General features: G+C 38.0%; 1 protein-coding gene across 4 annotated transcripts in view; it reads left to right on the top strand.

Moving 5' to 3' along the window:
* Positions 1-27679, top strand: part of poe (E3 ubiquitin-protein ligase-like protein poe) — a 246440-nt gene that overhangs the window by 157767 nt on the left and 60994 nt on the right. For all 4 annotated transcript variants that reach the window (XM_081764062.1, XM_081764063.1, XM_081764064.1 and 1 more), the window contains 8 exons: positions 436-670; positions 8121-8270; positions 11007-11288; positions 13928-14166; positions 17470-17614; positions 19307-19504; positions 23882-24056; positions 27168-27402. In XM_081764062.1, the coding sequence (XP_081620188.1) occupies positions 436-670; positions 8121-8270; positions 11007-11288; positions 13928-14166; positions 17470-17614; positions 19307-19504; positions 23882-24056; positions 27168-27402 (1659 nt within the window). The remainder of the gene's footprint in view (positions 1-435; positions 671-8120; positions 8271-11006; positions 11289-13927; positions 14167-17469; positions 17615-19306; positions 19505-23881; positions 24057-27167; positions 27403-27679) is intronic.

Here is a 27679-nt window from a genome sequence, read left to right as displayed (position 1 = left end):
ATATATTTTCTCACCAATCCGGGCGATGGTATTTGCTTAAGAACAATTATTTTGACCCTTTAAGTGTGGCTTTCAAATTGGCTGTTGTAAATGCTGATTTTCTTTCTTTCAAACCCACCTCTTTTGGAAACAACTTAGCGTAAAATATAATTTTAGTTTTATGTAGTTACAGAAAATTTTGCAGCTAGTATATTAAATTGAAAAAAAAAAAAAAAAAGAAAAAAAAATATTATTTTTCATGAATATGCAACTTCTGTCACTGCCGCCATTTGTTTGTATTCTGTTCACAAAAGCGTCAGTATTATATAGTATATATTATCGTGCTGATGTTGGAAATTTCTAGCTTCAATTTGTGTTCCTGTCTTAACCCTAAAAGTGTTCTTAATGTTACAGTAGCATTTTATTTAACTTTTATTTTATTTTTGATAATTACAGTACTTCGTCAACCGAAGAACAAGGCACAGTAATTGGAGGAGCACTTTTGAAGCCTCATTTGATGACTCCACCTCCAGATATGTCACCCTTCTTCCTCAGACAATATGTGAAGGGTCATGCGAGTGACGTGTTCGAAGCCTATCCTCAGCTACTAACAGAGATGGCTCTACGATTGCCGTACCAAGTGCAAAAGCATGCGGAATCAGCGCCTGCACCTTCTGTGACATTTGAACAAGTAAGTACATTAGTATCAACCTATTGGCGCAGACTTACGAAAAAGTTCAAAATGTTTATAAATGGACAGAAGGCACAATTACGGAAATTTCCCGGCTCACTTTCCATTCCGTTTCTCCCAACGAATTCAAATGTAATATATGTTGCATAGGACTTACTCATATACAGGAACATATTTCGTACTAGTCTAATGTCATTTATATTCATGCAAACATTGCATGAATATTCTTAATGTTTCCAGTAAATTAACATAAAATATGTGTGTGGTTCGTCAGTTTTTCTGAAAAATCACTAATAAAAAAACTTACCTGAATGCATTTTAATTTTCAGAAAACGTATGAGTCAATGAGTTGATTTTTTAAATAAGTATTTTATTGTAAAGTTCGCCTAGCTATAAATGAACTTAGTTTGTAAATAGCATGTTTTAACGTTGATAAACTACAGGGGATGGATAAAAATATGGAAATACCTGATATAAAAGAGGTAGCTAGTTCAAACACGATTTACGTCTGAATGGTAAGCGTCGCTGTGGTAACCGGCACATCCTGTGAGGTATACAACCTGTCTAGTTGAACAGATGGGCCAGTTACAGTTCAGCGATCGCTCAATGGAAGTTGTTGTAAACTATGTCTGAGCTGACAGAATATCAAAGAGGGCAAATTGTGAGTACGTGTATGGTGGGAGCTTCCGTGACGAAATTAGCGGAAATGTATGGTCTATCAAGAACAGTCTCGAAGATCAAGGCTGCCTAAGTGTGTTCCGGAAAAACAGCATCAGCGAAGCAGCAGCGTGGACGCAATTATGTGTTGCATGACAGAGACAGACGCACATTGGGTAGAATTGTGACCAAGCAGAAGATCACTACAGCGCCAAAAGTCACAACTAACTTGAATACAATGCTTAAAAATTCTGTTAGCGTCAAAACAGTCAGAAGAGAACTCCACAAGCAGGGTATTTATGGCAAATCTGTAATTCCCAAACTACTCGTGACTGTTGACCATGCTATGCTATACGGAGATAGTGGTGCAATGCTCATAAAAACTGGACATTGGAGCAGTGGAAAACTGTCATCTGGTCGGATGAGTCTTCCTTTACATTGTGTCCAACTGCTGGCCGAGTTTACGTATGGAGAACGCCAGCACAAGTGTACGATACAGAGTGTCTTTTACCAAGAGGGAAGCATGGCGATGATTCATTGATGATATGGGCAGCCATATCCTGGTATAATGCCGGACCCATCATTATTCTGCCAAGGACTACGTAACCATTTTGAGTGGCCAGCTTCATTCCATAGTGCAAACTTTTTTTCTCAGATGGTAATGCCGTGTTTCAAGATGACAGAGCCTCTGTTCATACAGCTCACACCATCCAGGACTGATTTGATGAACATGAAGATAAAGTATTACACCTGCCATGGCCTCCACAATCGCCAGATTGTAATATCATTGAGCCCTTGTGGTCAGTTTTGGAGACCAAAGTGCGAGCCCCCTAACCACCACCTCGTCTCTACAACATCTTGCATCTGCTTTGGCATAAGAATCGTACAACATCCCTTTGACAGCCATACGCAACGTGTATTTCTCCATTCCCCGTCGACTGCAGGCCGTTCTGCGTGCCAAAGATGGTTCTACTCGCTATTCATAAAGGTAATGTGCAATTTTTCAGGTATTTTCATATTTTTATCCATTCCCTGTAATATTCAAACGGTCTGTTTTAAAAGTCTAGTTGTCTGATTTTCATAAGGGAAAAGTGATATCTTGTGTATAGTAGTACGAAAAGGAGTGCAGTCGGAATTGCCATTGGCTCCCACGACTCAATGATAGGGCGCTCACCTCTGGTTTGATTCTTATTCATGTGAACTTTTAGTTGTCAATATCTCGTCTATATTTTTTTGGTTCTGTCATTTCCTTCGACATTCTCATTGCACTAATACTTTCATTCCCCTTTCATTAATCAACCGTCTCCTTTAGCAACCGAAGTACTTTAGACCTTCTTTCTTCAGAAATGGCGGTTGTTGGTATAAAACAGGTTCAGAAAGTACGTTCCGTTTTAAATTTATTCCGTAGTTGCACTGAAACGGCAAGAGTGCGCGTGCGCACCGCGTAGTTGGACCATTGGGAAGACAGAGACATCAGTGTTAGGAAATACAGAAGTGCAGGTGCTTCGTAGTAGGGTACAATAATATTCAAGAAAGTCGAAACACTCGCTGCTTGTGAAGAGCGGAAAAATTACCAACATAACACCTATGGCAAAATTTACGACAATAGTGTCGCCCAATCCAAAACAAGTGAGATGGCATGTTAAGCTTTGGTGGTGTTTTACTTCATGACAGTGCTAGTCTCCATAAGATGTCAGCAACACAATAACAGCGACTTCTTACAGACTTTAATGGGAAACGTTTCTTTATCCCCCGAATAACGTAGACGTCTTCTGATTTTCATTTGTCTTTGCAGCTGAAAGCATCACTTGCTAGCTAGAGCTTAAGAGGTGAAACAAGTTGTTACCACTTGGTTCGACAACCTTCTTCGATATGAGGGTACCAAATATGGTACCACGGAGTGATAAATGTCTTAACTTCAGTGAAAAATAATGTCTTTGTTCCATTATTTAAACCTTTTACCACCATTTTTGCGGAACAAATGATATTATTGTTTAATTATTTTGAATATGAACCTCGTCAAGAGTAACAATATGCAACAAATTAACTTTTTTTTTTTTTTTTTTTTTTATGGTAGGAGGGGTGGAACATGTGTGTTCCATTGGCATTTTTGCTTGCGATATATACATATATATCCTAGTAGTAACTAAATACAAGGATCATTTCAAAAGTTCTGCACACTGAAAGATATTATGGAAGTAAATAATTTATTGTACAAAATACCTTTACAGGCCTTCAATACAATCTCCATTCTTGCCTATAACAGCTTCTCAACGTTTTGGTAAATTCTGTATTCCGGATAGGGTACTTCATTATTGAACTGTCATCACTCGGATCACCTCACTGGAACTTTCTTATTGTGACGATTTGAAACTTCAGTTCTGGTTCATCAATTGCAACAATCTTCCGTAGAAACTGATTTCCTGTTCGGTAGCGTTGAAGCAATTCTTCAGCGATTCTTTTGCGACGTGCTTTCTGCTCTTCATTCAGATTATGCGAAACCCATCTGAAAGCGATTTTTCTCATCTTGAACTATTCAGTAATGATTCTGTAAACTGAAGTAACAGACATTCTGGCCGTATTTCATTTTCTCACGTGTTTTTCATTGATCCTCTCTCAAAATATCGTTCACAATAATCTCAGAGGTGTAGTCGGTTGCAGTTGATGGATGGTCTTCCACTTCTTGGTCCACTACACTATTTCCACAAACCTCTCGCAAAGCATTGTAAACTTCAGTTGAATTCTTTCCACGTAGTCTTTCGATTTTGACATAGGAAAGCTTGTCACTATGTGTAATCCGACCCGAGTCGGGTTCACCTTCAATTTTAACACTGAATTTCTCACAACACAGCTACGCGAACCAATAAAAACAGACACAACCGTCAAGCCCAAACTCTGACTCGCAGCTGACATAAAATTGAACTTGATTACACCACTCAAACGGTTTCGCATACGCTATGTGCAAAACTTTTGAAATGACCATTGTAATTGAACATCCTATACTTGCACTTCTGTGTATTGGCATAAAAATACTTGCAATGTAATTATAATTACAGAAGTTCGACAAGTTGAATCCAATGACAATCATTTCATAGTTATATTCAAATCAAAGCAGTCTTATATCAGGCATTTGTTCAGTTGAAATCAATCCTCTTATGTGAAACAAATTTTGCCATTGGTTGTACTACAACGCGAAATTACCGCCGATTGTATTAGAAACTGGTGGGACACATATGTGCCGGTGGTAGTGAAAGGGTTTTAAAAAATCGGAACTTATTTTCTGTCACATCTGTATATATTTGGTAATTGAAATTTTTCGGGGTAAGCTTCTACGGATATTGGGTGACTAGTTTTAATTTCTTTCAGACTCTTGTACCAATTTTGATTTTTGTTTGTTTATAGAGAGGTTTTACCCACTCTTCTTATTTAGCTAAATGGTTAGAGAGTTCCCTTGTTGCTATATGTTTAGTGGACCAGGATTCGATACCGGTGAGAGCTCATGTAGTTAAAATCCCACATTAAACTATTAAGTTCATGTCTCATATAGCGTCACTGTTAAACGGAGCGTTAAGTTCCAAATCAGTCAACCAAATAGTTTGAACGTTTGTGTTTGGTGTGCATAATACAGATTTAGATTCCCAGTGGGATCAGGGCCTGCCCTAAGTAATTTGCCACCCCGTGCAATACCATCATTTGCCACCCACCCCCTTTCTGTAGAAAGAACAACTCTTAAAAGCCACGATTTTAAATATACTACTACATTATGAACAACTAATGTGAGAAGAAGGTCTAAACACTACAAATACAACCTCTTGTCTGTTTTTTTTCCCTTTAAATAATAATCTATTATGTTAGTGAAAGATAAAGCAAACACACCTTCAGAGGAAAGATGGTAATTCTTTTTATAGAATTCAATATTGAGCTTCAATCTCAGTATATCAGTTTGCAATTCCATCTTTTATCTTTATTTCTCGATTTTTCTTCTAGGTACACTCATGTCCAAAATTATTGTCGCATGTCTACAAACATGCTGCTGTAGGAATATAATTTGATAACGAATTCGCCCGGTATTTCTTATAATGTTAGTCAGTGTATAATCGGCAAAGACATGTATGTGTCAAATTTCAGGTCAAAAGAGCAGTAAGCAAGAACAATAAAACGAAAATAGAACTTTCGTGTCCATTTAGCAACATTTTGTTTTACTCATTCTAATTTTCGTATTTATAATTCTTTTCCTATGAAATTTACCACAAGTATACTTTTCACGATTATACACATAGCATCAGTATTAAAAGTACCCTGCAAAATCATTATCAAATTATATTCGTACAAGAAGACAGTTATAGATACGCGACAATTATTTTGGACATAAGTGTACATCTGTTAAAAAAGACGTGTTTCCACTTTTAATGATAAGAAACTTGTGACAAAGACAAGACTGGTTTTCATATCAGAACTGTGACAACTAATTAAATGGAACAGCTGTTCGCTACTGTTCGAAAAGCGAGTTCTTGTATTGGACAACAGTCAAGCAACTCAAGCTGGAATTTTCGCCATTTGCTTTAGCGCTATCCACGTGACCTTAAACTAATACGACCTAAACATGATTTATAAATGTAATATTCAAATAGGTTAGCTTAATAAATTTAATTACTATCATCATAAAGTTTATGCAACAAGAAATATTTGTTTTAACAGGGTGTCTACTGGTCATGAAAGTCATGAAAAAGTCATATATTTTGCTTAGTAGTCATGAAAGCCATGAAAAAGTCCTTTATTTACCCAACTGGTCATGAAAATCTGAAATCTCAGAGTATATTTTTATACTTCATACTTTTATACCTCATACTGCATGTACTGAAACAGTTGTATCAGGTCAGTAATTGTGAGAATTTCCCCCACCAGTTAGTGCTGGCTAATTGGTACTTTACTGTCTTCCTAGCTGCTCCCCATTTCATCTTCTAGTCTCTGTAATATAGTAACAACTTTTTACTGTCCAACTTTCTGATCTGCTATTTCTTTACTTCTAAGAAATGTAAATTGTGTATTTTTGGGCCTTTAGACTTATGCAAATAATATTATTCGTTTGAGTTTGCAGATTTTAAATTTGATTATCTATTTTTTTTTAAACGAATTTCTTTTATAATTTGTTTTGCCTTTGGGCAGTTCTCTCAGTGCTTAATTTCAGACAAATTTCTGCTAGATGGATAATTATACTCAGAATTAAAACTTCAAATACAGTATAGAGTGATTCACTGGTAAGAGCAGGCCCGTATTTAGGTAAGTGCTATTCTGTGCTCGAGCACAAGGCGGCAGAATTTTAGATTCTTTCTTTAAGATTCACAATAAGTGATATTTAAGACTAGCAACCCGCATAGTTCCGATGCACCACTGATGGTAGGGGTTTATTATTACTAATGGTAAATTTTTATCGCCATGGTCATGAAAATTTGAACAAAAAGGTCATGAAAAGTCATGAAAAAGTCATGAATTTACTTTCTGATATTCCAGTAGACACCCTGTTTAAATAATATAGTTACGACAGATGTTGCTGCCCCATGCAAATGTACATGTTGCACATATTGTAGAGCCTGCCCTGAATGGGATTACAGAATTTTCTGTGTGCCTCTTTGTCGTCTAACACATCTGTTCCTGAGTTCGATTCTTGATGAGGGTTCTTGCCTCAATTACAGACTGAAGTGGTTTCTGGGTGGTACTAAAACGAAGTTCAATCAATCAGAATTATCGGTGTTGACGTAACATCATAAGGCAGTTGTTTAGCTACTTAAGAGACCTAAACACTGCGAAATTAAAATACCGCTAATTTTACAGTAATTATGTGATACCTTTAAATAGATAAAAGATAATCGAAATGTAGAACAAGATCACCCTACACAATATTATTTTGCATGTGGCACCGTTATGATTAGTCACCTAGTAGCTTTCCATTTGCAGCCATTTATAAACGCGAAAATAAATACCGATTTTCTGCTGGAAATCGAAAGCAGATAAGTGGGTGATGGGGCCTCTTAAACAGATACTCAACTCCAGTGTAGAAAAAACAGATCCATATAACTGAACACCTTTGACATCTGCATTACCAGAATAAATGTTTCTCGCTTTTGCTGGGATCTTTTCGGACTAATCCAGTGCCTAGCGTACATTTCTTCGTTGCGCGGGGTCCTGGGTTCGTTTTCCGGTAGGAGACCCTCTGAAATTTGATCACATTACAGTGTTTCGGATTCCAACTTAAATTGTAGCGCCACGCCTCATGCAGCTTCGGTGTTCGAAAGGTACGCTGAACTCCAACCAACCGCCGCCTTTGCAGAACTGTAACTACCATTTGTTATCCAAGTTTGTGTTGGACAACCTCGTGTCCATGGGTTTTCTTGGGGTTCTCCTCACTCACTTACTTTTCCTTTCTTGTTTTCTTTCTTTCTATCTTGCTTGCTTGATTTTTTTGCTTTCTTTCTTTCATGCTTTAGATCTTTCTTGCTTGATTTCTTTCTTGCTTTTTGCTTCCTTTCTTTTTTGCTTTCTGGCTTCCTTGTTTTCTATCTTTCTTGCTTTCTTCTTTCTTTCTTTCTTTCGTACTTGCTTGCTTTCTTGTTTCCTTTTTCTTTGCTTTTTTCTTTCTTGCTTTTTCTTTCTATGTTTCTTTCGTTCTTTCTTTGCATCAATTTTTTTCTCACTTAGTCATTCACTTTCATGAATCACCTATCTACTCTAGCCTACAGTGCATAATTATGGCACGTAAAACCAGAAATATCATGTAATTTCTTTGATTTTGCAGGCGTGGTACTACTACTTATGTGAATACATGATGATCCACCAAACACCGTTTGTGAGAAGACAAGTGAGAAAGTTGCTGCTCTTCATTTGTGGAAACAAAGACAAATACAGGCAGCTGAGAGATCTTCATGCATTGGAATCTCACATGAAGGTAAATATTTGTGTACTAGTTTTGTGCCTCGTAGTTTCTCTGTTTTAAGCAGGTATTTAACGTTTATAGCAGCTTATACGAGGTATTGGTATAAAGATTTTAAGGTATGAGTGAAATGAATATAGTAAAAATTATATAACATAGTGTGTTTGTTTTACATAACATAATGTTTGTTTCAAAGATTTTTCATACTTTTGAATTTTTTAAATGTATTTATATCTAAGTTTAGATTGTGTACACTAAATGGGAGATTTTATATATATATTTGTAGCTCTGTATATTTGTGTCGTACTTAAGTTTTTAAGGATATTCTGGAAATATAAATTATATTAGAATGAAAGTTGTTACGTAATACTAGAAAATGTCTGGATACTTCCCAAGAATAGAGAGAAATTGAAGAATATGGTCCGAAAGGCTGTGGATTATACCTGTACATTGTAGAAAACTATGGAAAGAATATTTGAAGCAAATAAGAGACAATATTATGTGAAGATGAAATTAATTAAATTAACTGAATTAACTCTAAATAATTATTTTGCACCCACCTCGTATGTAGTGGACGCAGGTGTGCAAAGTGTGGTCAAAAAGAACAGGGAATGTTGTTGCACAGTGCCATCTATCGATGTTGTATCCATTTCAACTAGTAAGCACGGTAGCGTAAACCGTTGGTACAGTCAATGTCGAGTTTGAACGAGTTGTGACATGTTAGTTGGATTCCAGAGGCAGAAGTAAGAGGACGTGTTAAAGAATGTCTGTCGCGCACCAACATTAAGTTTTGTTCTAACCTGCAAAAAAAGTACCAAAAAAGCTCACGAAATGTCAAAATCAGTGTATGGCGATGAAATGGAGGCATTGAAGACTGTTTACAAGTGGTATGAACGGTTCAAAAGCGACAAGGAGTCGGTTGAAAATGAGCAACGATCGAGACATCCTTTGATGTCAAAAACAGATGAAAATATGCAAAAAGCGGCATAAATGATTTATTCAAACAGACGAATGACTATTCGAGAGCTATCTGAAGAACTAAACATCTCATATGGGTTCGTAAAAAGCATTTAACCCGCCGATTAAATGGGCAAATGGCTTCCTTCTTCACCACGAAAACACCCTGTGCCACATCTTACTTTTGATCCGCAAGGTTTTGACCGAAAAAATATTCCTGTCTGTCGACGTTCGCTGTGCCCTCCAGATATAGCACCATGCAACTTCAGGCTCTTCCCAAAAATTAAATTCGTGCTTAGAGGAAAACGTTTTGACAACATTCCTGACATTGAGAGGGCCACGGCAGAACATTTGAACACCCTTCCGAAAGAAGCCTTCCAGAAATTCTTCCAGTCATGGATTCAACGTTGGGATAAGTGCATTATTAGCCAAGGACAGTACTTTGAAGGAGATTAAATCAAATTCCATGTAAACCTATTTCTTTGTTTCTAATAAAATTATTCACCGTATTTTTTGATCACATCCCATAAATAAACATTGGTATTCTCACTTTGCAATTGAGAATTCAGTAAGCGTGTAGAGCAGAGAGAAGGAAGGAAAATGAAAGTGCTTCACTCAGTCCCTATCTGCTATTTAGAATATTAATGACGGAAAATTGTTTAGTTATGTGAATATGGAAGTGGGGTTTCAGAAAATAGAGGAGAAAAGGGTATGACTTGCAGAAAGTCATTGCGAGAAATCTCTAGAAGTAATAACTGAAAGGTACCCGTATATGCTTTGAGTAGCTAACGCGCGTGGTTCCGGGATCAATTCTCGGGTACTTTGGCGTGGATACAAACCCGAGTAGTGATTCAGATTGCCTTTACGTCTCGTCTCATATATCTTTGGTGCTGGAAATGACGCTAAATTCCAGTTAACAAACTAATAATTGAAAAGTTGGAAAAAGTAGGTTAGCGAAAATAGCAGTAAAATGTAAGGGGAAATAATGGATTGAATAACTACCTCTATGTCCTATAGAACACGGAGGTTCAATGCCATGTTCACAGAAGCTCTCCATTGACCGGTTCTTAGCCAGCTAATCCAGTTTCTACTTTGTATTTCTATCTGTGCAAGATCCATCTTAATGTCCTGCCATCTGCGCCTAGGGCTTCCTAATGGTCGTTTTCCGATTGGATTTCCAGCTAAAACTGTGAAAACATTCCTACTTTTTTTGCATTCTGGCTACAGGACCTGCGCACCGGAGCTTGCTAGACTTGATTACCCTAACAATATCTGGTAGACGGTCTAAATTATACATATCCTCGTTATGAAGTTTCCGCTATTCTCCATTCCCGTTCCTCGTTGATCCGAATATTCGTATCAGGATTTTATTGCTAATTACTTTCAGTCTGCGTTCTTCCCTCAGAGTAAGCGACTAGGTTTCACAATAATAAAACACAATAGGCATGAATATTGTTCTAGATATATATATATATATATTTTAAACTTCAAATTCCTCGACAGAATTCGCGACGACAAAAGATTTGAACTGAATAATAACATGAATTACCTGCTTTCAGTCGACTTTTAATTTGGTCATGAATATGTTTTTGGTCTGTTAATATTGGTCCTAGATATTTGAAAGGATTGAATAAATAAGTGGGAAAAACGTGGCAAGTTCTGGAGTATATGTCGGTAAAGAAAGAAACAAAAGTGCTGATAAAGTAACGCATTTTTTTTCTAGGTACTTGTTCATTATATGTGATTTTGTTCAGACATTAGTTACTGATTTTCCCTTTTGTTTTCTTCTTCTAGGCTGTTCAGTATTGCTGTTCTGTTGGTGGATTTGAGCCTCAGTCCCCTCACCCTCATCTGATAAGTTTACCATACGATTCTCTGGTGGAATTGATAGAGCATCTCAAGTCATGCTTAGAGGTTGCAACGAGCCGCACAGGCAACTGGCAGCGGTTCTGTCTGAAAGAAGAAAATGTATTGCCTTTCTTGTTGCAAGTAAGCTGTCTGCTAGACGAAGGAGTGTCACCAACCATATTACAACTGCTACAGTGTGCAATTTGTAGCTCTAAAGGAACAGTTCAGGTACAGTTTCTCTTTTTTTGTTTCGATTATGTATTAGGAAAGTAAAATTGTTCTTTGTCATCTTTCTAAACCAATATACAAGGCTAGTTAATATATTTCGGATATCGAAAGGACAAAAAGGCATAATTAAAGAAAGTAAAAGTTACGTAGGTAAAATTCTTATGAGTTACATAAGGGACATCAAGAAGGAGTTCTCTGTTCAAACATTATATTAAATTTTGAATGGTTTTCATTAAAAAGTTTCGGTCTTCGTATCACGAATGAAGGCAATGACTGATTTTATATCATACCAATTCGTCTAGGTGCGAATTCAATAATATAGATAGAGTGCGGAGATCTGGGTTTGATTCTTGGTCTAGTTGTGTATTTCTTACTCTTTGCATATCAAGTCCGAACTTTTCCTTCATATACAGATATATATATATATATATATATATATATATATATTACTAATACAAGGTAGCTAAAAGAGTTCTTGCCGTTCTAGACAGTGATAAACAAAGAGCAATACAGGGACGTATGTACTTTTGGATTTCAAATTATTCTCCATCAGCATCTAACACATTTTGCTAACGTTCCTGCAGCTGCATAATGCCTTGGTAATAAAACTTGGTGATCGTGGATACAAAAAAGTCTGTACGTGCGTTCAGTAGGTCTCCCTCACTTGCGAAGGCTCTCCCATTGAGGTGGTTGTCAATGGAATGAAACAGGTGGTAATTTGTTGGCGCAAGGTCCGGTGAATATGGTGCATAGCACAGTCTCTCCCAGCCAAGTTGTTGAAGGGTCTTCCGAGTCCTCTTTGCCATATGGTTTGGCATTGTTGTAGCTTGGCATTCCCTGCAGAAACAGTAAATCCTTGCGATTCACCAATGCTGGTTCCTTCTGTCGCAATGCACGGTGCACCCTTTGCAACTGCTGACAGTAGAGATCAGCAGTGACGGTGTGACTAGGTGGAAGGAGCTCATAATGCACCACTTGTCGACAGTTCCACCATACAGAGAGCATAACCTTTCGTGGGTACAAAGGTGATCTTAAGGTATGGGAAACAAGGTCATGTGGCGGCAACCAATGTCTGGTAGCTTGGAAATGTCAAAGAGGACCCAGTGAACATCAGTGAGCAAGCGATTAAAGATGGATGTGTTCTGGTGCCGAGTGGGCAAGTACAACAAGCTGCCACTCGTTGTTCTTTGTTGGGTGCCAACAATGTGTGAGATACCTACTTGCTTAACTTGTATAACTTTCCTATACCATGCAGGTTCTCAGCTGAAACATGGAACCTTCCTGCAAGTACATCACACATTAGATCACTTGTTCCTCTCTCGATAGCTGCTTCCAGGGCCTCGTCATCCTACACATGTAGTCGTCTTATGCGAGGTTCTTTCGAATGGGTCACATCTCCCAAACGGAATTTCAGGAACCAATACCTTGCAGTGCGTTCGTTCACGACATTCTCCGCAAACGTCTGGCATATGCGGTGACTTGATGAAGCAGCTTCGATACCTCCATTTCTCTTCGACATTGGACGAAGTATGACTTGTATGTACGCACTATTTCTGTATAACTGAATGTCGATGGTCAGACTAACTCCCGATCGCTTGGCAGACACGGGCGTTATTTCGTTTCTTCTCTGTGAGCACGTTGATTAATGGGACGTCAAAACGGCAAGAACTTTTTCTGGTTACCTTGTATATTAAGAATTATCTTCACTTTTTGGATCCATAATTGGATCTCTTTTCGGATCCATAATTGGATCTTTTGAAATGATTTAGAAAGCATGAAACTAATGAATATTCTTTAGCGTCATGTACTTGTTTTGTTGTAGTATGCACGTTTTGCTTTGTCATTCCTACATGTTTGCTCGAAATATATCGATTTCTTGTATATTGTGTTTTATGTTGTATTGGAAAACTGAGAAGCAGTTTTATGTTGTATTGGAAAACTGAGGAGCAATGTTTTATGTGGATTATTAGCTTTACAATAGCTGTTCGAATTTTTTATAATTTAATTTTTTTTTTTTTTTATCTGGGATAGTCAGAAGCTGTGTGTACAAATGCGAGCTAGCATCAATACTTCCGAAACAGTTATTTAAAAGAAAACAATTCGAAATCAGTGGACTAATTTCGTGCTTCACTTTTCTTGTTAATTTGAAAAATACTGATAAAAAATATACTTTTCGCCTTTCGACTTTTGCTGTTGATGGTTTTAATAGAATATTCTTTTCTTTTCTTTCTGTTGAAATAAGAACCGTTCCCTATTTTCAGTATCTAGTATTTTATTAACACAATGGTCAGGCTTCTGTTTCTGCGCCATGACACTACAGTTCCTCTTCGTGTTTGAGCGCTTACCTCTGGTGCGTACGACCCCGGGTTCGATCCCGGACAAGTAAGTTTGAGGTAGACAACATTGTGTTGGTGGATTTTCTCCGGTTACTCCCGTCTTCTCCCACATTCTCATACCACCAATTCCATCATCGTTCACTTTCCTTAGTCATATGTCTCTCGTAACCTAAAGACCATAATCGTGGGACTGCAGTTCCTTAGGTAGTTCAGTAGTGTTTTACCTTTGTGTATATTTATATGTGTTTTATATGTATAATAATAATCAGATTTGTAAATAATTAAACTTTTAATTTACAAAAGACTGCTGGCGGTTCAGGCCCATCATCAAGTCCTGCGCCTTCACGGAAAGAACGAGAGAAGTCGGACGATTCAGATTCTGAAGCTCGCTTTGAGGAGACTGAGTGCATCTCCCTTGTTCATCACATCAACAAACAAGTGGAAAAGTCACTCCTGTGTAGATTCATCAGAACCTTTTTGCTGGAGACGAACGCTACCACTGTACGTTGGCAAGCTCATGCTCTAGTTTTAGGAATTTACAAGTGAGTATTATTCTTTTCATATTCTATTTGAAATTGCTTTCAGTATTTTAAAAATAATATCCAGAGCGTTAATAAAGTTTTCTCTTCTCCGTCGCTAATTTCAATTGTTCATAGAGTGGCCCCGCGTAGCGTAGTCGCTAACGCTCTCGCCTTTGGTGCGTGCGGTCCCGGGTTCGATTCCCGGTGTTGGCACTCGGTCGAAAAAGTGTAAAAGCTTTTTCAGGCCAGCCACCCTGAATGAGGTTTTCCTGGGTTTTCCTCATTCACACCAGGCAAATGCCAGGGTGGTACCTAACCTATAGGTCCCAGGCCGCTTCCTTCCTTCCCTTTCTCCGAATAGTGTTGTCGCCGAGGAACGTCGTCCCTCAAAACGTGACGGGCTAAATGGCCTTAGATGCCGAAAGCCCAGAAATCTGAAATCCTAAATCAATTGTTCACAGCGCCAAAACCATTTGGTTAATTTACTTGAGAAAAGCCTTCTACAGTTTATGTCCTTGCAGTCACAGTTCCATCAGTGTCGATGTGTTGCTATAGACATTTTTTAAAAAAAAATATTCAGTTGCATTACAGCGAACTTAGTTTGACAGTCGACAATGACGTTTGTTTTATATCGTCCGAATTGACAGGTTTACTGCAATGCATTTTTACTTTCGAGTGATAATAAGACTAAAGAAAAGACTTGTGGTCGTGAAGAAAGAAAAAATCGAATTCTGTATTTCAAAGGATTTTACAAGTTTTATGGCCCTTAAAAGCGCTCGATCTGTTGGTTCGTTCGTTCCGTTGTATGCACACAGATCTAGAGTAGAGTCAATGCTGTTCAGTAGGAAGCACGCTGGCTGAGTGGTAGAGCGCTTATCTTTGGTGTGTGGAACCCCTGGTTTTATCCGCGGTCAAGTAACTTCGTGGTTGGTAACATCATGTCCGTGGATTTTCTCGGAGTACTCCCGTTTCCTCCCACATTATCATTCCACGATTTTTTCTATCATCATTCACTTACTTAATCATTGTCTCCCTTAGCCTAAAGGACATAATCATGGGACATTAAAATATTTCATTTCATATAATACATCCACGCCGTTCAACGTATCGGGACCAGGTTTTAAGCTTCAGGTTTGTACAGGATTCTCGAGTTTTTAAATTTTTCCTTCAAAAATAACGATAGTTAACTGGAAAATGAAGAACTGTGATTTTCTTGAAAACAGCTCTTACGATTTTGTTCATATTTTTGTAGTAACCGCAGAATATGGCAAAAATAGTTCTCTTGAGAGAGAATTCAGAAGGGGTAGTTTACTGGTAGGGGTGTGATTTTTATCGGTCAATTTTCTCAAGAACTGCTTATTTCACAAATAAATATTCCATTAGCAATTTTTCAGTGTGCTTGTTTATTGGTCTGAATTATGCGGACGATTTTCTCAAACATCTCAGTCGATTCTGTCCATATTTCGTAGATATACTCGTTAATAGCCTTCCAGTTTAGTATAATTCATTATTCTGTAGAAATTTAAGAGATAATATAGTTTACTGGCTAGACAGTGTTTTGTTTCAAGAATTTCTCAGAAATTACTTTGAATATTTTGAGAATATTTGATTATATACAGTAGAATATGAGATAATCCTGTTTGGGAGAAATTTTACTGATAAAGTGAGAGTTCTTTCTTCAATTGACTTCTGTATCCAAACAATGTTTTTCAATTTTATGCATATTTTCATTTCGTAAATATTTCAGAAATAATGTATTACGGCACGACTATGTTTTAATGGAAGAAATAGGAGAGACAGAGTTTAGTACAGTGCCTTCTGTGTTTTAATGATATCGCACAGCAATAATCGCCAAGGGTTAAACCCGTGTCAAAATTCTTTTTATATTGCCTGTTGACACGCCATGCGTACGGTTCCATTATAAATTAAACATATTTCTAGTTTGGGAGAACTTCGTCAATCAATATTCTTCACATGTGGTAATTTTTCTTTTATTGTCATGTAAACAGTCTTTGCGCAAATTCAAAAAATTATATTAGGTACCAGGTATCTTTTTCAGAAGTAATGCTATTTTGATAAAAACACAAGGCTGCCAAGTGTAAAAATGACTAAAAGCGTAGTATGTTGTATTGTAAAGGTTTCCCCAAAGAGGTCAATCAAATATTACGATACTGCGCCAATTAAATTAAGGAAAAGATTGTATAAACACACTGTAAGATAGCTAGTTTCGTAGTTGTTACATTTCGTTGGAAATATTCGTGTAGTTTGAGGAGGATTATTAAAAGCATGTAAACTGCCAATGGACATCTTAGTCTAGTAGTTAGAGCATTGGACTCACGTCTGCGTGATCCCAAGTTCGATCTAGGGATGGACAAAACAGGTTTTTATAGAAACCGGTTTCTAGAAAACCGAAATCCGACATTTCTGTTTTATCCAAAACCGGGTCGGTTTTTCACCGAAACCGGTTTCGGTTTTCAGAACCGGTTCGGTTTCCACCGATATTGGTTTCGATGAAAACTTTTGGAAAACAAAACTATTTCTGTGGAAACGTAATCGGTTTCCGGAGAACAACGGAACACTATTCTGGTCAGGAAAAGCAAATTTTTGGAAAAAACGGAACCGGTTTTGAAGAAAACCGAAACTGGTTGTAGTGAAAACAGTTTTTTTTTGAAAATTTTCAAAAACCGGTTTCGGTTTTCCTGGAAACCGAAAAAAACGTTTTTTGTGCCCACCACTAGTTTGATCCCCGGCCTGTACTTCCCAATTTCGGTGATGTCCATCCAGCGTCATGAGGCAAACTGGGAATCATGTGAATAAGACACATAACGACCACTAGATCTGGAAAGCTCCTGATACCCATGTTAGAGCAAAGACAACGCAGTGCGACGTTATTCGCTGGGCTAGATCTAGTTAAGCCGGTCGCTAATAGATGGCGTTGGAGCGATACATGCCAGCAAGGGCTGTGGTTTAATGTAAACCACCACATTTATAAATTTTAGACTGAGTATCTTTGTTGTATGTCAAATTTATCCTTTTTCTGTTAGAACAGTATACTGAGCCGCCTCGTGGTTATATGATCAGCGTACACGCTTTTGGTACGGAAGACTTGATTTCATTCTTGGCGAGAGTTCATGTGGTTCGGATTCCATGTTAAACTGTAGGTCTGTTTCGTATAGTTCGGTGCTGAAATAAACGTTGAACTTCAGACGAGCCAACCAAGTTGTTATTGAATACAAACAAGTAGTTCTTTGTTTCTTTATTTTTTTTTCTACTATGGAAATATTAAAGCCGGAAGATGAATTATTTCTCATTTTTTTAAAACAGGAATTCTACAGCTCAAGACCAAGAGGCGTTATTGGATTTGTTGTGGAAGTTATGGCCACAGCTTCCAGCATATGGCAGGAAAGCAGCCCAATTTGTTGATCTTCTTGGGTATTTCTCATTGAAGACATCGCAGTCAGGAAAGAAGGTAATGTTGTCAATATTTAAAACGCTACGAGAATCCAGCTCTTCGATCATAAAGAACATTTTAAAACTTAATACTAGTAGGAAAATAAACATTAACTACAGTTTATAGGGCTTATATCAAAATAGTTTGTAAGGTATTTACATGAAGCAACATTAGAATTTCGGAGTACTACAGTTTAACACACACACATATTATATATATATAGTTTGACATACAGGATGTTAGTGAACTATACCGACAAACTGTAAGGCGCACATACGTAATCCAAATATTAATATTTCAGTGGATGTACAAGGAATTTCCTACAGGGTAAAATTCTCAGATATACTCCCAAAAGAATTCTCAGGTATACTCTTGACTTTAAGGTGGGTCCAAAGTAAGCGGAAGAATACTGGATTCTTCAGCGGGAAAGCGGAAGTATTAGGGACCGCTAGCACCACGGACTCTCGTGTTCGGATTAACGCGTACTGCGATGTTTTGTTTCAAGTTTATACATGAAATGTACCGAGACAAAATACACCGCAGCACTAGTTATTCCGAACACGGAGGACCATGCTGCTGACGATCCCTAACACTTAGGACTTTCTGCGGAAGCATCCCGTATTCATTGCAGTCTAGGCTTACCTTTTGCCTACTTTGGATCCATCTTGAAGTCAAATTGTGTCTTGAGAATTCTGTGGGAACATATTTTGGGAATCATTAATAAATGCATTTCTTAGTTGCGTATGTACGCCTTTGATTACGCTGATATGGACCATCACTCTACAGTTTCTGGACATCGAAACAGCTCTGTTGAAATTTAGCTTTTGCATGAGTTTGGACAGCCCTAGCTCAGAAACTATGCATTTCCCACAGACTCATGTGAATTTTTTTTTTTTCATATTTTGATTGCCGGTATAGTTCATTAACACACTATATATATATATATATATATATATATATAATGTTGAGCTAATTCTGGTAACAAGAACTCTGTTAATCCAATGTTCTCGGGATTGCTGCCAGAGTGAGTGTTGCTGTGCTGAGCTTTCGTTACTATACAGCGGCTGCCGCTGTATGGTAACGAAAGCTCAGCACAGCAACACTCACTCTGGCAGCAATCCCGAGAACATTGGATTAATAGTAGACGCCAGCAAAGCTTCAAGATCGTAAGAACTTTGTTGTAGCTATATTGTTAGCAAACTTGTCTTCGGTGCTAGACACCCGGGTTTGATTTCCGATCGAGGTTCATGTAATTCGAATCCCATGTTAACTAACCTCACTGCTGAACTCCAAATCAACCGATCCCAGTGATAAATGGTCAATTGCTCAAATTGCGTTAGTTAATTCAGTTTCAGTAATACTAATTCAAGCTTTCGTCTGCAAAATCCTTAATTCTATAAATCCTCTTAGTAAGTACTCAAAGAACGTACAGAAGATATCGTACGCATTGAGAAAGATGTAAATATTACTAATATAAGACGTAGTGTAGAGGACTTTTTTTTCTGTAAAGTTTTCCGAAATATTCAGATATTGAAATTCAAAACCACTGGGTTACTAGGAACATAGAAGTAAGTTGAAAAAAGTGAGTGAGTTTTGTTATATAATTTTGCAGTTCAAAACTTTTTTTTGTTAAAATTAATTGTAATTGAAATAATTGTTCTTATATGCTAGCAATATTATGTTAACATGCGAACAATATTTATGTTACAGATGTGTGAATATGTTGAACAAGCTGTGAATGTTCTCCATACCCAGAACCAGCTTCTAGCTCATCATCCGAACGCCAATCTCTATAGTAATTTGGCTCAGTTTGTAGAACTGGATGGCTATTATCTTGAGAGTGAGCCATGTCTAGTATGTAATAATCCGGAAGTACCCTTGTCAAGTATTAAATTGTCTTCCATTAAGGTAAGCCGTTTTCTTTAATCATAAATAAGTGCTTTGTTTAAAATATTTGTACTAACAACCTCTTCTTAAAGTAACCTGAGAACTGCAGATTAAAAATTATCAGTGTATTAAAACAAAATGAGCTTTATACTAGGGATGATCAGAAAGTAAGGTTACAAAAGCCTGCAGTGAAACGTGTGTATATTATTTCATACAACCAATACAGCCAACAGATAGTACATACATTAGGTTATTTTTCGACATAATCTCCATATCGGTTGACCAAAGTAAATCACTTAATAAATAGGAGGATTGATCAGAAAGTAAGGTTACAAAGCCTGCAGTGAAACATGTATATATTATTTCATACAACCAATACAGCCAACAGATAGTACATACATTAGGTTATTTTTCGACATAATCTCCATATCGGTTGACCAAAGTAAATCACTTAATAAATAGGAGGATTGATCAGAAAGTAAGGTTACAAAGCCTACAGTGAAACATGTATATATTATTTCATACAACCAATACAGCCAACAGATAGTACATACATTAGGTTATTTTTCGACATAGTCTTCATATCGGTTGAAGCACTTGTCTCATCGTGGGATGAGTTTGAAGATTCCCTCCTGGTAAAAACCCTGTCCTCGCGTGTTCAGCCACGTTGTCACGAAGTGTTTGACCTCCTCGTCTGAAGCGAAGCGACGAACTCCGAGGTGCGTAACGTGATCCTCCTGTTGTTCTAAATCAGCCCCTCCATGCCAACTGTGTTCAAATCTTTTCATGCTGAGTCGGCCACTGACGTTTTCTCAACCAGTCGCAAACTTTCGACACCATTCTGCGTCTTGCTGACGAGATATTACAGTCCCCGTAAACCTCTGCCAGTGAATTTCATCCGCGGTTACATGTTTCGCCCACAGAAGTCGAATGACTAAGCGGGCTTCTTCGCGAGACGTTTTCCGAACGAGTCGCCATTTGTTTTTACCTACTACTAGCACTGTAGGTGGCGAGTGGCTGAAACTCTGCACAGTTGCCAACCCATGTATTACAATTACCGCACAATCCACATTCGTCTATAGCAGACGAAACTCCAGAAATACCGGCATTGTAACCTTAATTTCTGATCCTCCCTCGTACATATCATTAAGGGAGCACAGTATTTCAATGTTCAGCGCGTACCTGTAGTGCGACGGCTCCCTTGTTCGTTCCTGCATCATGCAAATTTCTGGTAGATAACATTGTGTTCTTCGGTTCTCTCAGATTCGTCATTTTCTTGCATTTATTATCTGTCTCTTTTTAGCCCCTAAAAATAGTAATCGTGGCACTGAAGATTTCATTTAGCTCTTTCCCGCTGGTCCAGTGGTTAGGACGCGTGTCTTTGGTGCACAGAATTCCTGGTTCAATTCCCAGCGACAGAGTCTTGGAATTTGAGAGCATTACTGTTGCTCGGACTCCACTTTTAACTAGGTCCACGTCTTACATACGTAGCTTCGGTGATAAAAACTGACGCAAAATTCCCAACCAACTATTAAAATAATTCTCCACTTAAAATCTGCACAGTACATTTTCCCGATATTCTGTGATAGGCAGTAAATGGATGACAGCCGCAAATCAAACCCGAGTCTCTGGGTTAGTGATAGTGCGTTAAACAATATCCTACCCAGTCTGCTTCGTGAAAAGTCATACATTCTTCTGCTTTTGAGATCGGTACTCAGACCACGTGAACTATAGCATAACTTTTCTTTTGCGTGGACAGTCCAGTGTCAGAATTAAAGAGGGTGTAAACTGGAGACGCAGGTTCAGGGTCATGTCCTGTATATTTCTCTCTCTCTCTCTCTCTCTCTCTCTCTCTCTCTCTCTCTCTCTCTCTCAATTTTTGTTTCTGTTTCTTTATATGATTGAATATGCACCAAAAATAAATAGTTGTGTTATATGGAAAAATGTTATTTCCTGTATTTATTTGTCATATAGATGTTGCTATTATTTTGATAAGCACCTGTATATATTACTTAAACTAGGTTACAACCCTGTTTCCCTTTCGTCCCTGATGAACAGAAAACTAACCATCGTGCAAATTAACACTGCAGTATTTCGGGCAGCGAGAGCACGTAAGAAAGTTAATTCGCCGGTATATTATTTTAACATTAATGCAGTGGCAATTATCAAACGGCTAGTCATAGGGGAAAACGTCCAAATAGTGCCAAGTTTAGAACTTGAATTCTGTAGCCTAGTGTTGCTTTTAGTTCATTTGTTATCTCGTAGACAATGAAGATTCGATGCAGAATACAAAGGCGGTCAATAAGTTTTTGTCCTCACTATGAAGGGGTTGAGGGAGAAGTGCCAAATGCAGATATATGATTAGTCTTTCTCTACATAGTCAGTAACCAAAGTAACACATTTCTGCAACTAGTCTTTCAGCTTCCACAACCCTTCTTTGTAGAAGATGTCACATAGGCTGAAAAACCAGTGCTCCACTGCAGCGTGCCGTCCTTTCAGAAACTGTTTCAGTTTCGGGAACAAGAAGAAATCTGACGGCGCGAGGCCAGGTGAATATGGAGGATGGCAAAGTAACTGATACCCTAGGCTTTGGACATGATTCATGGGCTTTGTGGGCGAAAGCATTGTCAACCAACAGGCGAACACCTTTAATGAGGATGCCACGGCCTCTTTCCTTTAGGGCATCGCGAAATATTTCTAGCAGACCTCTGTAATATGTTCCACTCTCACTATACCCATAAGTTAGGTAATGCGTAGGAATAACGCCCTTGAAATCCCAGAAAACTGAAAGCACGCCCTTCTTAGCAGAAGGCTGCACACGAGCTTGTTTTAGGGTGTGGGGAGCTGCTATGTTTCCAGTGTTGACTCTCGGTCAAAGTGATGTACTCAACATTCATCCATTGACACGAGACGATCGGAAAAGTCATTCTCATTGGCTACACAGAGAGCCAACACTTCCGATGCACAATCAGCGTGTTGCTGGTTTTGAAAAGGAGTAACCTGGGAACCCACCGTGCGGACACTTCGGATAGGTCCTGGTGATCATGCAAGATAGTTGATACTGAGCCATAGGAAATCTTCAACTCATTAACAATAGTACAGGGTTTTCATAAAGTCTGGACGGATTTAATTTGCTTATAATTTTCATAAAAATGCTCATAATGAAATCAAATAAAGTGTAAACGGTAGCGGAAGGGTTAAATTTTTAGTTGGCAACACTGTTAGATAAGCGGTAACTCTGAACACGTTGAGAGAGGGAGAGGGAGGGCAAGGCCAATTCTGGTGTGTCGAAAGTTCACCAAAGAGTTCAAAAAGCCGGCACCGACTGAGAGTGCAATCCGAAAGTGGCATGCTAAGTTCTTGGAGACAGGAAGCGTCCTGGACCTTCCTCGAAGTGGGAGGCCGCCAACATCGCCTGCAACAGTGAGCAGGGTAAGGGAAAGCATCATCAACAGCCCACAGAAGTCGATTCCTAGACGGTCCAAATGGCGCCCAGTTGGAGGTGTGGCGGTGAATGAACTGAGCTGGTGCAGATTACAGGTAAAAATTTAATCCTTCCGCTACCGTTTGCACTTTATTTGATTTCAATATGAGCATTTTTATGAAAATTATAAGCGAATTAAATCCGTCCAGACTTTATGAAAACCCTGTATTTATGGTTATTCGTCTGTCGTCCATCACTAGCAGTTCCACTTTCCGAGTCATGTCGTCATCAATCACTGTACACGGTCTTCCCTCTCTAGATTCGTCCTCCAAACTCATCCGTTCACATTGCAGCTGCCTCTTCCATGTTTTAAGTTATTCCAAGGGTTAGGGCTTAAGGATGATCACTTTTCACCATAAACAGTTTTGGTATCTGCATAGACGTCCTTTGCTTTTATCCTCTTTAGATGGAGGAACTTCAGAACCGCGTGATATTCCACTTCGCCACTTCTACACTTTCACTCTTTTCAGACTCCGTATCTTCAACAGTTCTAAACCTAGAAGCATAAAATTCACACATTAGTCTCATCAGACATTGCCACATTTCGTACCAATTTGCATGCAAATAGCTAGAACATCTCTATACGAGGGCAAAAATATATTGACCGTCCTTCGTATGAAAAGAAGTAGATAACAGTTCCACGTATACAGGACTAGTGGAACAACAGTCAATTTGGTAACGAAAGTATAAGCAGCATTATCATGTGAGACTCCGTATGTGTGGACATTGTAAAGTTAAAGGTTCAGCATTAAAATAATAATTAACATTTTGTCATCGGCAGTAGTGAATACACTATTGTTCTTAAATTTACGTTTCCGATTTTTTTTTAAATAATAACTTCAAATAATATATTACTTTATCACTAAAACAATGAAGAGAGTGATTCTTTTTAACCTAGTATTCTTACATTACAGATTGATTCCAAGTTCACTACTACGACACAGATTGTAAAGCTTGTTGGAAGTCATACCATAAGTAGAATCACTCTCCGAATAGGAGATCTCAAGAGGACCAAAATGGTGCGAACAATCAATATTTACTACAACAACAGAAGTGTTCAAGCAGTGGTTGAACTGAAGAATAAACCATGTAAGTTGATTAACTTGGCTTTTTTATTTTATTTTTATTATTATTATTTTTTTGTAAGAAAATAATTTCATGACGCGCTGAACGTCAATTTAAAAAAAAAAAAAAACTAAATTAAGCTCTCGCAAATACTGTTCAGATTTGTATTAAATACGAGGGTATTTTCATAAGTCATGGCTACTGTAATCTAGCCGCCGAAAATGTTACAGCAATGGAAATCAATTCTATGTGCTTGAAGAGCATAGCAAGGGACTTTTCAGTGTACTCAACAGATGGCATGGGGGCAACGGTAGCTCAGTGGTAGAGCGCTTATCTCTGGTCTTTGGAGAGTCTGGTTCGATCCCCGGTCAAGAAAGTTTGTAGTGGACAACATCGTGTCCGTGAGTTTTCTCGGAGTACTCCCATTTCCTTCCACGTTCTCACTTTACCAGTTCTTTTATTTTCATTCACGTACTTCAATTATCGTCTCCCGTATCCTAAAGGACATAATTATAAGACGTTAAACTCAAAGATGTCATTTTTTCAACAGAACGAGAGCGAAAAGTAGGGTGCAAACTGAGTTACTACTCGATCATTTTCTTATACAAATAAATACAACATTGTCAAAGTGTGTGTGTATATATAGGTAGCAAACGACGGAGAAGAGTTGATGGGTGTGTATGTTGGTGAATCACATTCATCCAACAATATTCAACCTCTAAATCTAATTGAGTTGAGTTGATTTTGAGTTTAACGTCCCGTTCAGCAGCGAAGCTATATGAGACGTGGACCTGCTGATTAACGTGGAATCCGAACCACATGAGCTCCCGCCGGAAATCGAACCCGGGTCTCCCACGCCAAAGATGTGTACGCTAACCGCTTAGCCACGAAGGAGCTCTGTAACCCTAATTGTTAAAGATATATGGACAATGTGACGGAACTATGTGTAGGTGTAGGATATTCGTTTTTTCCTAGATACATACGGCATTTTTCTTCGTCCATGAGTATTTGTTTGTGTATATTAAAGCCTGATCCAGTAATGAAATCTCTATACATGGATGTTAATTGCTCCTTGTCGTTAGCTTTTGCACACAGACGCCAGGTGAATGTATGATTGAAAGGAACCTTCCAGTAACCTTCAAATGCATACGGTTGATTGTTATTGCTGCAGATTTTTTGGTGGTTGTAGCATAATTGACGTAATTTATAAAATAAGCTTCGTATAGCCGTCCAGAGTAGCCTTATCGGATGAAACCTTGTACATTAGAATTAAGGCATCAAAATAGAGTCCCAACATGGAACTCGAACCAGAAACTGAAAAATCATTGGCACCAAAAAAGAAGCACAATACAATGCACAGTTGTTTTATGCTTTAAAACCCGCATTGGAATTCTTAATGATGTGTGTTTACAAATAATAAAGTGTTAGTATACATTAGGATGTTTCATTTTGTAAGGAAAAAAATAAAAAGTAAAATTTTTTGCAGACTTTGTTTATGCTCCGAGTCTCATTAATGTAAAAGATATATATGTATATATACCAAATTTCAAGAAGACTGAATAATATTTAGAAGTTCCACACTTTGATCAGTTTTGTACATAGGCGAAAAATTCGATTTTTCAATGTTAATTACTTTGGGAAAACTGTAACTCACAAACGTCGTGACCAAGACTGTTTGCAGTTGCGATAAATGAAGTACTTGCTTGTTGAGTAGAGAGCTGTTCTCGATCCCAAATAGACATGAGTGTCTCATCAAGAGGTTGTAATCTCGAACTTCAACGTAATTTTTTGGTTGCTGGCAGCGGAAACTGGGTTTCTTCGTCAGTTCTAGTACACTTATAACTGTCCTCTTGATTTCAGCAATAGCTTTGTAGTGTTTATTCTTACAGGATTCATATTTTTGTTCTTTCGTACACTTAGTTATTATTTTCGAGGTTAGAATGTTTCTACTTCACTCAATGACTCATTCATATGATCTTCTCTTTGTAACCTAAGAAGTTATTTTCCTTCTTGTGATACGCTAGTCATGTCCATTGCATTTTGCCAGGAATTATCAAACAACTCGACAAGATCACCTTTCCAAATCTACCGTTTCATATTTGCTTATATCCGTGTTTCTCGATTTCTCTTTACCCAGAGTTTAATATTTGCATAGCGTCTGTATATCAGCACGGATATTTTCCTCCGTTTTAACAGGGATATTTGCTTTCCTTCACATGCACTGTAGTTTAGTGTTTAGTACTGGTAGATTTAGCAGCATCCGAAAGTTTTTTTTCTTTTTTCATTTTTTTGTGATGATAAATAAAAACTAACAGTAGTTGTTCCTTTGAAGGGAGCCAAGCTCCTAAAAACTCACCACTAGGCACCTTTTCTAGCAGCCGATTTCCTCCTTTGGTTCCCATTTTGAAGTTCAATTACCTGCAGAAGATTAAAGAAACACATGAGAAGCCCATTAGTACAAAGCAGGTAAACATTAAAAATTTGACTAGTTTGAGATAAAGTGTGATCAATGTGTGCAACCCCTAAATATTATCCTATCTTCTTGAAATTTACATTACAGAGACTCGAGGCATAAGCAAAATCTTATGAAAATCACATCTTTGGAGAAATGAAACACCCTAGTGTCAGGGGCATCATTTGGGGGGGGCAGGAGGGGGCAATTGCCCCCCCCCTCCAAGAGTTTGAGAAATGCATATAATTTAATGGATGGTCTCCTAATATACTATTACGTAACGTGAAAATCTTATGTCGGTGGTGCTCTTGCCCCCCTCAAGCGAAGTCTGAAATGACGCTCCTGCCTAGTGTACATAGTTAATACTTGGATAAAGTAATTTCAATCTTATCCTGACTAACTTGGTTTTCTTGCCTATATCTTAACAATACTGATAGTATAATGTTTTTTATTTGTTTATTTATTTATTTATTTATTTTTCAATAATCGACTCATAACAGAATAAAGAACAAACTGAATATATTTTCAGTTCTTATATGGTAGCTATTCGAACAACTTGATATTCACAATAAACTTATTGATCTTTATTTTCTTCAGAGTGAGAATATTATTTTTAAATTTTGAAGTAGTGTATATAATATATTCTTGAACCTTGAAATGTGATCTTTTCCTTCTTTAAAAAGCCATGTGGCACAAGGCAAAGAAAGTGAGTTTGGCCACCGGACAAACAGAAGTCAAGATAGAATTTCCGCTTCCCATCGTTGCTTGTAATTTAATGATTGAGTACGCAGATTTCTATGAAAACATTCAAGCCTCATCCGAGACGCTTCAGTGTCCTAGATGCAGTGCGTCTGTACCAGCCAATCCCGGAGTCTGTGCCAACTGTGGAGAGAACGTTTTCCAGTGTCACAAATGTCGGTAAGTATTAATGCTTTTTTTGTTTCGGAAAATTCCAAATCTTATTACAGTGTATTTTTTAAGAGTAGTTTGTCTCTAATAGCAAATAGTAATTTCAAAGATGATCATTTATGTTATTTCCTATTTTGTACTGTACAGGAATACTATAGTTTAGTGGTTAGGGCGTTGGATTCATGGTCACGTGGTCTCGGGTTCAATTCCCGGCCGGTGCCTTCCCCAGGTTTCGGCATCCATCCAGAGTCGTGAGGCAGACTGGGGAGTCACGTGAATAAAAGTC

The sequence above is a fragment of the Thermobia domestica genome, chromosome 7 (assembly GCF_964235325.1).
Source record: "Thermobia domestica chromosome 7, izTheDome1.hap1.1, whole genome shotgun sequence".
Taxonomy (NCBI): Eukaryota; Metazoa; Arthropoda; class Insecta; order Zygentoma; family Lepismatidae; genus Thermobia; species Thermobia domestica.
Note: the sequence above shows the minus strand (reverse complement) of the source record. Positions and strands in the feature narration are given on the sequence as shown.